Source organism: Medicago truncatula, chromosome 1, assembly GCF_003473485.1.
Source record: "Medicago truncatula cultivar Jemalong A17 chromosome 1, MtrunA17r5.0-ANR, whole genome shotgun sequence".
In the NCBI taxonomy this organism is placed as follows: Eukaryota; Viridiplantae; Streptophyta; class Magnoliopsida; order Fabales; family Fabaceae; genus Medicago; species Medicago truncatula.
Genome location: NC_053042.1, coordinates 48,778,464 through 48,790,243, shown reverse-complemented (window position 1 = coordinate 48,790,243; position 11,780 = coordinate 48,778,464). Strand labels below are relative to the sequence as shown.

The following is an 11,780-nucleotide window of genomic DNA, read 5'->3' as shown; positions in this document are numbered from 1 at the left end:
TTAGTCCCTAAATTTTTTTCCATATTCACTTTTGGTCCCTCTTTTAAAGTAAACTCATGTAGATTTCATATTTTTGAATAATATTCTACACTTTTTTGCACAATTTCATTAAAAAAAATACAAAAATTAACTTAAAAATGGGGACCAAAAGTAGTGATTGAAAATTTTAGGTTAAAGTGCACTTTTCCCCCCTAACTTTCAAAAACTTGCAATTTTGGCCCCTTAAGTACAAAAACAACAATTTTGCCCCCCCTAAGATTTAGCCCCTTTGCATCTTTGATCCTTTTGGCCAATTTTGACCGGTCAAAGCCTACGTGGAATGCCACGTGTGTAATTATTAAATTAAAAAAATCATATAATCATTTTTTAAATTAAAAATTAAATTAAAAAATCAAAAAAAATTAAAAATAAAATTCAAATCTCAATCTTTTGTTTCTTCTTCTTCATTTTTGCCTCTCAATCCCAATCCAACCAAGAAATCTGTGATTATGTGGATTGACCATATTCCATGCCCCTCTCAATCCCAATCCAACCAAGAGATCTGTGATTATGTGGATTGACCATATTTCATGCCCAACATCTCAGTTACTAAACTAACATACAATAGTTCCAAATCCTAAACTCATGAAAATTGAATAAAAACGCAAAGCAAGAATAGTTACATACTGCCTTTAGAAAAATATAGATTCACACTCACAGAGTTCAGAAATTTTAGTTTCAATTGTTATGGTTCGATTCACATTCACAGTCACCATTAACCTTGAAGGAACTTTCTTAGATTCGAATTTGGTTCCAAAATTTCTTCAAATTAGACCTGAATTTCTCTCTCTGTTTTAGATGTATCTCACAAACCCTTTTAGATTTTTTTTAGGGATCTTATTTAAGTGAACCTGCAAATTCATTCAATTATACAATCCAGAAAAAGAAGAAAATAAGCAGTGACTAGAAATTGATAAGCTGTTTATGTGTTCTTCTTTCTCAGCACACAATAACCTGCAACCCAAAACCATACCAAAAGCAAAATACTCCAGGTCGTAAGAAAACACAAACAGAAGGAAGGAAGAAGAATTGAAGATGAGACTTCTCCATGAATTGCACAAAACTGAGCATCAAACCTATTATTCCACTTTGAATCCAATCGATTTGAATGGCGATTCGAAGTGGCAGTGCTATTATCGGAATCGCGACGGTAGGTTTCGATAATGGATCTGAATTGTCGGAGAAAACGGATTTGAAGAAATTCATGAGAGAGAAAAGGAATAAGGAGAGATTAGAGAGTGATGATGGTGATAAGGTTGATCATGATGAAATTGAGAGTGGAGGATTAGAGTTGTTTATTTTTTTTTCTTCTGAATTGGATTTGGAATGATGATAAGATGAAGAATGAGATTTTAATTTCTTTTTAATTTTTTTTCTTCTGATTTTTTTGATTTTTTAATTTTATTTTTCATTTATTTAATTTAAAAAACAATTATATGGTTTTTTTAATTTAATAATTACACATGTGGCATGCCACGTAGGCTTTGACCGGTCAAAATTGGCCAAAAGGACCAAAGATGCAAAGGGGTTAAATCTTAGGGGGGCAAAATTGTAGTTTTTTACTTAGGGGGCCAAAATTGCAAGTTTTTGAAAGTTAAGCGGGAAAAAGTGCACTTTAGCCAAAATTTTAGAGACTAAAAGTTGAAGGAAAATTTTAGAGGGACTAAAACGAAAAGTTGATATATTTACATAGAACAAAAACATATTTAATCATTGTTATTACTACATTCTTTTCTTATCTACTTACTTTCACAAGTGCTAGTTGAAAAATTCATTAAAATTTACTCTTACTTTTCATACTTAATGTGATAAATCATTATATTATTATACAGCTCTCTATCATTTCACAACTAATCTGTCATGATGCATATTCCTCTCACCAGAGGTCGGTCTCTTGGCATCCCCCTCTCAATGGGTTCGCTAGGACGTGCAAGAGTAAACGAAAAACACTGATGGTTCGCTAAGATGCTATATAATTAAAAGATGGAACAGAAAAATTGGCAAATTTTTTAAAGCTTTTCTGTCCTCAACATTTCTCAGCAGCAACACAACACATAGACAGATTATGTCATGAACCTAATTGAAAGAAACAAACTACTACATTACAATGCAAAATGGTCAGAAAGGATTTTTGAGACCATTATCCCTAATTTTACAAGAGAACAGGTAGGAAGTGGGAGATACGTGCAACTTTATGCGGAATACAATGTCTCGTCAACTTCTATGGCTTGTCCACCCCATTGCTGTCAACTTCTACGGTTTGTCCACCCCATTGCTGCACCCGTGCAGATGTATTATCCACCTACAATTGAGAAGAGTCAAATGATTGAAAGCAGTGAGAATCTCTAAATTCATTCAAGCTAGTTATATCATAGGATAGAAAAAGGGTGATCAATACATTTTTCTGTTGTAGTCAAGCGAGAAAATCCAACATGAGTCTTAGAATGAGAAGTATTGCCTACCTCTTTGTTCCAATTGGTTTTGTAAAGTATCCCCGAGAGCAGCAAGGTCTGGAGGAGAATTCCACATATCATACCTCCCCAAAGTCCCTAAAAAAATTCAGAATCATTAGAAAGAGTTGTTCGCTTCTTTTCTTTTTTCCGTTTTTACTTTTTATCTTCTACCTATAAAACGGTCAATGAGTCTTTGGATAGAAATGTTTATCAAAAAGAGGCATTAAAGCAGGAACCATTCATGACATTAACATTTTTCACTCAACAGCAAACAAGTAAGGACACATTTACTTTCTAACAACATTTTCAGTGTACGTGGGTAGATAATATGACATATGATTATGAATTTTCTTTCTTAATTGTGATAGAGAAAAGATTCAAGCAAACTCGAGAAAATACATTTTCAGAATTTTCATTAAAATGCATTTTCAAAAAATTCCGTAATACTTTCTGTAGCGTTTATTTTATCACTAGAACAAAAAGGGCTCTAATATTTTCCTTTCTTCTCAATTTTGCAGATCAAAATGTAAAAGTTTATGTTTGACTAAATTTATGAAGTTCTTCAAGGTTAAGAAACGAACAGAAATAGAATAGTGAATAGCAAATACATTACCTTAACCCCCAATTCTGCAACATTACCAAGAATGTACCCTAGTGGAAGCCCAAACAAGTAATAACAACCTACATTGATGTAAGCCACCAAGGCCTGCCACCCACCTCCAACAGCAACACCTGTAAGAATAATTTCAAGTGGGTGAATAGAAGATAAACTAAGGCGATGATCTGTTAGTTACCCTTCATGAAGTAGACAAGGAAAATGCTAACAAACTCATACCCGAAATCACTGGTTGAACGCTGTTTAGAACCATTGTCACGGCAAGGAGGTTTCCCAGATCTGCAACCGCCACTTGCAAAGTCTTACTATTGGTAAAAACAATGGCAAAATAGTCTTTAGTTACCAAAATTACACCCATGAAGAATATTCCCATGAAAAGAGATTGAAAGACTGTCACATAGACAGAGTATTTGGCAGCTCTTGGATGTCGAAGTCCGAGTTCGTTGGAAACTCTGACACTGAAAACAAGGAAAATACAAAGGTGAAAATGAAACAAAATGACAATAGAAAAACCTATATCAATATGCTTCAAATGCTAATAATGCAAAGTTGTTATACATATTTAACAAGTGAAACATAACATGATCAGACTCATAACAAGGAACTTAGCATCTAGGTACCTTGGAATTTCATCAATCATAAATTGGAACAACTAACAACAGTAAGACATAACTTTCGGCTGCATACCTTATAGCTGCATTTACTCCAATGAAGATCATGCCTTCCCATCCATTGAAATTCATACTACAAAACATCATTGAATGTATTAGCAAAAGGTTACAAAACATCCATAATCTCAACAATTGATTACTAATATCAAACTACAATCTGCTTGATAGAAACTTTTGTCTTGGTTTATGTAATCATATCGTATTTCATTTAGAGCAACACGAGTGGAACTGCAACCATGAGCTTACCATATAGAGATGGAATCAACAGCAATCACTGCATTATCAAGGTGGCCAGCCAGAACTATGAGGCTCATCATATACCAAATTTCAAGGCAAAGCATAACAGCTGACGCAACCGATAGCCTAACAAAAGCCCATATATCCTTAAGAGCCAACCAGGACAATCCATTCCAGCAGTCCTTACACCAAATCACCACATAAACAAGTTGAGCCAATGTAATTCCCCAACTTGTGACATCGAATGCAATCGCTGCACCGGTTAAGCCTAAATCTAATACATAAATCAAGAGCCAGAGCAACCCAATATGCACAATTAGAGCCACTAACCCAATCCAAGCAATGACATTGACCTTACTTTGAGACTGAAGGAACTTTTGGGTCGGAAAGTTAAAGGAAAGTGAGAGAAATTGAGGAATTACTAGAAGAGCAAAACTTCCAGCAAGATCAGCCATATCTTCCTGTTGGCCAAGAAGTTTCAAAATTGGAGCAGCGAATATGTATATTGGCAATAGGATAATACTTGTCACAAATAAAATTATCCACGACCGTTGCATGTAAACACCAAGCATATGAACCTGTCCAGCTCCAAAAGCTTGACCGCAGAGCGTCTCGGTCGCACTCCCCATACCTAACTACAGGTTAATAGAGTACCATCAAAATTTGTCCTTAAAAAACAACATTCAGTTAACAAGACATACAGTATCTATACAACTTGGTTTCTGTTTTGAAGCCAAATTTTCATGCCAAAATAACAATCAATAAATACACAACACATAACAGAAGTCAAATAAATAAAAAATCAATCAGAACTTGCATTTGACACTGAAAAAATGTATTTTACCCACAAGATAACATGAAAACATTACAAATGCTCTGCATCTTCATAATAATAATAGGGGCTGTTTGGATTGAGCTTATCTACCTAAGTTTTGTGAAACTATTTGGGAGAATTGTGAAAAGCTTATGACAAAAGCTTTTTTCAACTTATTTTCATAAGCATATACAAAAACAATTTAATATTATTTTATCTTTTGCTATAAAAATAGCTTATACATAATAAGCTGCAAATAAGTAGTTTATCCAATCAGGCCCATATTAAAACCATTAAATGCTTAATTTTGTACTAAAAAACTCTTCTTCCTAGTTTCTTTTTCAGGAAGGTAAAACTCAACAAGGACAATGAGAGAATAAAGAAAATCAAACCCAACAAAAAAAAAAAAAAACTAAATTTTAGTTGCAATGAATTAAAGGAAAACGTTTTCTTAGTTTCAAAGACTAATAAAACAGTAAGAAAATAGAAATCAGCATAAAAAAAAAAAAAAATTAAAAAATTCAGCAATTCAGCAAAAATCCCTGATTTTCTTTCCCATTCATGAAACTAAGCAACCCAAAATAAAATAAAAATATAATCATCAAATACGAGGTTTAAAGAAAAACTCAAATGGGGTGGGTAGAAAGAAAAAAAAAAAAAAAAAAACTTTTGATTGAAAGAGACTAACCATGAAGCCAAAAGCGAAAGTGCCAATGACAGAGTTAATAAGAGAAATAGCAGAAAGTTGAATGTCGCCAAGATGACCAACGAAGATATTGGTGATAGAGTTAACACCATATTGACACAATATGTTGAAAACTATTGGCAATGCAATTTTCCATATTCTCAATGTTTCAATGGCGAATACTTTCCTTGCTTGTTTGAACCCTTTCACTTCCAAGTAGTCGCCACCGTCTAACTCCAATAACTCAGACGAAGATGACGTCGCCGCCGTGGTGTTGAGAAGAGGAGTGTGAGAGTCCATGTTGTCTGTCAATCACCGTACACGTGTATGGCGGTGATCGACGTGTTGTTGAATTTGAGGAGTGAGATTGTTTAGTTCAGTTGAGTTGCAGCATTTTTGTAGGAACAAAGACTTAACACTTCTTAAATTCGTGCCGAACTTGTTGGAGGAGTACTAGTAAGGGTAAAGATGCATTTATAGTGCACTTCATTCTAGGAAGGTGATGCTATTTATGATTATTTTCTGGTTAAATTATTCATTACATCCTCTTATATACTTTTCTAAAATAATTCAAGTTTCTCTAAAAAAAATATATTCAAGTTGATTTTTCTAATCTATTTTTTTCGGTTAAAATACTCAATAAATGCAACAACATATGTTTGTGATAAATACTTTCTTGGAGGAGAAGGAAAGCTTAATTGGTTTAGTCAAGTGATTTAAGAAGTTGATCAATTAAAAAGTTTTAGTCTCTATAAAATTTTCAATCACTACTTTTGATCTCTATTTTTAAGTTAATTTTTGTATTTTTTAACGAAATTGTGCGTAAATGTGTAGAATATTGTAAAAAATATTAACCCAAAAAATTAGAATTTTTTAACAAAACATAAATTAATTATGAATTTTTAACCGTCAAACATATAAAAATTCATATTAAATTCATGTTTTGTTAAAAAATTCTAATTTTTTTTTTTAGAGTTTCTTATAATAATATGCATTTTTATGCACAATTTTATTCAAAAATATGTATTCTACATATGAGTTTACTTTAAGAGAGGGACTAAAAGTGAAGATGGAAAATTTTTGAGGGACAAGGAAAATTTTAGAGGGACTAAAACAAAAAGTTGGTATATTTATAGGGACCAAAAACATATTTAACCCAAAAAAAAAATAGTGATTTTTTCGTTTTAATACAATATTGTTTTGTTCATTGTCTTGATGTAATATTATTTAATTCCTTATAATGCTTTTTTTTTCTTCAGTAAATTAATTTCTTATATTGTTGTGATGTTTATTTATTCAAATTGATAGATTAATTTCAATCCATTATAGATCACTCACTATTTGAACATCCATGTTACAAAACATAAGATATTAGTATTTCGGTCATTGTAATTTTATCACATTTATAAACATTTTGTCATTTTAATTAATCTTGATTTATGTGTTGTAAATTTATTCACGATATTCTATCGATTTAAATGATTCGGTCATTGTTATTTTATCACATTTATAGAAATTTTATCATTTTATACTAATCTCGATTTACGTGTTGTAAATTTATTCATGATATTCTATTGATTTAAATGATTGAATATTTTTTTACAATCATAAAAGCTTTTTTTTTTTTTTTTGGTGGTGAAAGCTTATTCATTGTTGTGGACTGTGGCCATGAAAAGTATTTATTGGAGGTTTTATTTGACTTTTAAGAAAATAGAAAAATTAGAGTTCCCTTCAAAAAAAAATATAAATAGAAAAATTAGAGTACGAGAGAGTATGCGCAATGAGAAAATGTTCAAAAGCTTGCCTTTTCATTCTGATAGTGATTTTAAAAGTGCACATGATTTTTGCTTTAATTGTGATTTTATTCAATTGCTATGCCAGGGTGTGCTATTTTTTTGTGTCGTTCTAAAATAAGGTGACAACTATTATTTTTTTATAAAGATGGGTGACAACTATATTGCCCATATTTTATCAATGAATGGATATAAATTTACCATTACATCGTATCTTTTTTTTTTTAGGGAACATTACATCATATCTATAATGGGGTGGTTTTTATTTTAAATATTTAGTATCTAACAAGTACTTCTATTCTATTCTTGAAGAAAAAAAAGGTATCTATTGGAGAGAGGTGTTTTTCCGTTAATTATCCCCCTGAAATTATAAGTTTCGTCAATTATCCTTCTGAAACTAACAAAACTTTAATTACCCCCTGAAATTGTACAACGTTAATCAATTTACCCTCTCCGTCAAATTTTTCTATTAGTCAACATGACGTTTTGCAAATACCCCCGAAGTTTTACAGTTATGTGCAAAATGCCCCCTAACTTGAAAATTCATTTTTTTTTCTTATCCTAAAATTCATATTTTTTTTTCTTATCCAAAACATGCAAATTTGAACTTAGTAATTGGCCAATGAAAATTGATATATTATCCAACAACCTGAGTGACTATAGAATGGTGAAAGCTGAACAAAAAAGGATCAAAAGGGTCTTGTGCAAAGCGTTAAAAATGTAATCAAATGTGTTAATTTAATAGTTGAAAGTGAACTTAACAAAAGAATGGTACACCATTCAAAATCATGCCAAAAAAACTAAAATTCAATCGTTGAAAGTTTAAAGCTAATGCAATCGAAGCTGCTCAAATAAAATGGTTCATTATGATTCACATTTAGGGATTCATAAACACATGTAGTCGATCATATAACAGAATAAAAAAGATGAGCAATAGTCACTCCTTTTCTAAACTAAGACAAGACAATAATACAATATGTCACCACTTATAACCATATATGGAGTAATTGCCTATTTAATCCATATATATCCTAAAATTTATATTTACTCCATATATATCCTAAAATTTATATGGAGTAACGCAGCCATATATTTTGACATCTTGGTTATGCCATTTATGTGTTTCACCATGTATGTCATGCATTAGTTTGATCGTTTCAGGGAACATATATGGTTGTATACCGACAAAACTTAGCTAATATGCTTTACAATCAGTGACAATGCAGTCACTTTTAAGGATAAGAAAAAAAATATAAATTTTCCAAGTTCAGGGGGCATTTTGCACATAAGTGCAAAACTCCAGGGGGTATTTGCAAAACGTCATGTTGACTAACAGAAAAATTTGACGGAGGGGGTAAATTGATTAATGTTGTGCAATTTCAGGGGGGGTAATTGAAGTTTTGTTAATTTTATGGGGATAATTGACGAAACTTACAATTTCACGGGGGTAATTGCCTATTTACTCGTTTTATGTAACACTCTCTCTTTCGGTGAGACCCGCGTCTTTTTAATATTAAAATATTAAAATGTAATTATGTAAAGTTATTGATTGATGATTAATGAGGTAGGTTACGAAATTTGTGTGAGATTCTAAATTTGAGGTAAAATGAAACGTAAATTCTGAGTTCAAGATCATAAAGTGGTATTTTAATTTTAACAAGGTAAAATGAAATATAGTAAACCAACCAAACATTCTCCTTAGGACAAGACGTGCCAAAAAGATGCTGAAAATACACAAAACATGTTGACAACTTTTGCCTTTAGCCACCGATAAAAAGGCATCTTTACTTTGTCGAGAAGTTGAAGGATTGATTTTTCCTTATTATTAAAAATTATATCATTCATTTCCTTCCAAATAACTCAAACATACGTGAACCAAAATAAGTGCATAAAAGAGTGTTGTACTTTCGAACCACCTGTAAAGTAAGCAAACTGAACAAAACAATTTGTGATCCCGAGGGGGTCAGCAAAAGAAAACCCCAGTCAATCACAAAGCATACACCACAAAGAAAAAAAATGGAACAATGAAAAAACAAATCGTTTGTCGTTTCTACTTTCCCACGCCCACTCACACAATGTTGAGCATCATGAGAGATCACACCATGCTGAAACAAGTTATCTCTAGTAGGTAACTTATTGCGCATAAGACGTCAAGTAAAAACTGAAACTCTCAGAGGAACATATGTATGTCAAACCAAGTCTGAAATCGCGTTATGATGATGTGCTTGCAGACCAATGAGATTATGCCAAATCAAGTATGAAATCGCGTTATGCTGATGTGCACGCGGACCAATGAAAAAATGATACACGCCTCGGACTAGAATAACCATCGTCCTGATCTAACTGTCACCTCCATTGGTCCTCATAATCAACCTGCAAATGCACATATGAAAGTAAATCCTCTAGTATTTTTTTAACTTAACAATTTTTGTTTGAAGATCCCTTAAAAAAAATCGTTTTTAAGGCATAGTTAATATTTGTGATTCTTTGAGACACAAGTTAATATGTCACTTTCTTTTAAAAATCTTGCTAACGTATTCTAAAGACATTGATTAAGAATTTCATAAAAGAAATATTTATTGAACATACAAGTTGTTACTTTGTCATGGTAAAAAATAAATTACTTTTTCATATAGACTTACTTTGTGTTAACTTTCTCTAATTAAACATTTGGATTCAAGTGACTAATAAACTTAACTAATGATGAATTGTTTAAAGACTTTGAGTTTAATTTATGGGTGAAACAATTCTTTTCGGTTACACGCTTTCCCGAACGATTCAGCCTTTAATAGTGCTGGTTATTGATTTGAATTTTATTATTTGATTCATATAAGCTTATTTTAACTAGTGTATTGATTGTCCCCGTGAGCTTAGCTCAGTTGGTATGGACAATGCATAATATATGCAAGGTCCAGAGTTTAAACCCCGGCCACCACAAAAAAAACCAGTATATTGATTCCACTTATTAGCATTTCCTATTTTTAATTCCTAAACTCGTCATTTGATTATTTTGCACATCTCATTTTTTAGGAGATTTTGCTCATCTCTTCTTTGTTTTTTTTTGAAACAATTTGCACATCTCATTTAATGATAATATATACACACACTTAGATAAATCGTGTATAAGTATCAAACAAACAAAGTAATTTTAGATTTATAGATATTTATTGAAAATATATATAAATATTTTTTATTTGTAAAAAAAAAAAAAAGATATAAATATTTTTACAGAATATACTTTCGTGCGAGTTTGGTAAAATATATGGTGCAAGATCAACCACATATCTCTTATATTTACTGCAAAGTCTGAAATGATCAAATGGAAAGGTGGGTGTAGACTTTCTAATTTTTGGGGGGTTGCATTGTGCTGTTGTGTGTGTTGTCTCAAAAAGAAAAAATCGATAACAATGCTTTATTTCTTTGGTGCCACCCTGACGTAGGATGCTAGCAAGGTTAAACCAACTCCCGACCCCCAAATCGTCTCCCTCACGTAGGCTAATGAGATTGTTCCACCAAATCGATCCCACCATTCTTCTATGTAAAACATGGCCCCCTTCCTCCCCATATGCACCCTCAACACCTTATACCATAACCTTCTGCATTCCTCATTCTCCTTCCAATACCATTTACCAAGTAATGCCACATTAAACTCCCTTATCCTTCTAACCCCAAACCCTTCTTATCATTCTTCAAAGAAATAGATTCTGTTAACATGGGCCGCCCTAAGAGAACTACACAACAGCCCATATGGATGAGTGACTACCAGCCCAAGTAATAGGACCCATCAGCATCACTAGAGGACACTGTCCTTAGGACTTAGTGGAATTAATCTGCAGTAATAATGCACTGGCAGTACCTCTACCAGCTAGCAGATAAATCCAAATATTGTTATTGCTGTCTTTTTTATCCTTGAATTCAGGAGTGCCGTTGATGGCCTATATGAGCTCCTTGTATTCCCCTATAAAAGGGTCTTGAATCATCAATAAACAACAAGAAAATTTTCAATATTTGTTTTCTTTTCTTAGATAGCTTAGTGATAATAGTAGTAACCTAACATATTCAATAGAATAATAAATGATACATGTATGAGTCTTGAAGAATGAAAGAAAGTAGATCGGTAGAGAAAATACACACTTCAGAAGGTAATACTCTCATTATTCCAACCTGAGAATCTTGTTTCAATGCGACCAATCATGGACACCAAAATTTCAATTTTCACAAGTCTCCTCCAATAGACAATCGCAAATATATCTACATAGTACTGATTATTGAATTAAAATAATAATTTTGATGCATTAAAAAATGGTTCATTGGACGGCCGTCCCTCCCGCCATGACCAGTACACCCATTGACATGTTCCATCATCCAATCAAATTGTCATATCATAATTAGATATTAATTTGCTTTAACATAAATAAATTTAAATATAAACAAATCTTGCTATACGTCCAACCAAACTCCAAGGTAATTAA

At 32.2% G+C, this 11,780-nt stretch overlaps 1 protein-coding gene across 1 annotated transcript; it reads right to left on the bottom strand.

Annotated features, from left to right (window-relative positions):
* Positions 1-1,995: 1,995 nt before the first annotated feature.
* Positions 1,996-5,815, bottom strand: LOC11418788 (protein DETOXIFICATION 35). The gene is made up of 7 exons (XM_003592167.4): positions 5,519-5,815; positions 4,026-4,651; positions 3,796-3,852; positions 3,328-3,566; positions 3,106-3,224; positions 2,502-2,588; positions 1,996-2,341 (listed from the first exon to the last, which is right to left on the bottom strand). The coding sequence occupies exons 1-7, from the start codon at positions 5,813-5,815 to the stop codon at positions 2,261-2,263; spliced, it is 1,506 nt and encodes a 501-aa protein (XP_003592215.2). The 3' UTR covers positions 1,996-2,260.
* Between the last annotated feature and the right edge of the window lie 5,965 nt (positions 5,816-11,780).

Coding starts and splice junctions, on each gene's coding strand:
- LOC11418788 (XM_003592167.4), bottom strand. CDS start 5,815: ATGGACTCTCACACTCCTCTTCTCAACACCACGGCGGCGACGTCATCT. Junction 3,567..3,795: donor GGAGTAAATGCAGCTATAAG/GTATGCAGCCGA, acceptor CCTTGTTTTCAG/TGTCAGAGTTTCCAACGAAC. Junction 2,589..3,105: donor TTGCAGAATTGGGGGTTAAG/GTAATGTATTTG, acceptor GAATTTTTTTAG/GGACTTTGGGGAGGTATGAT.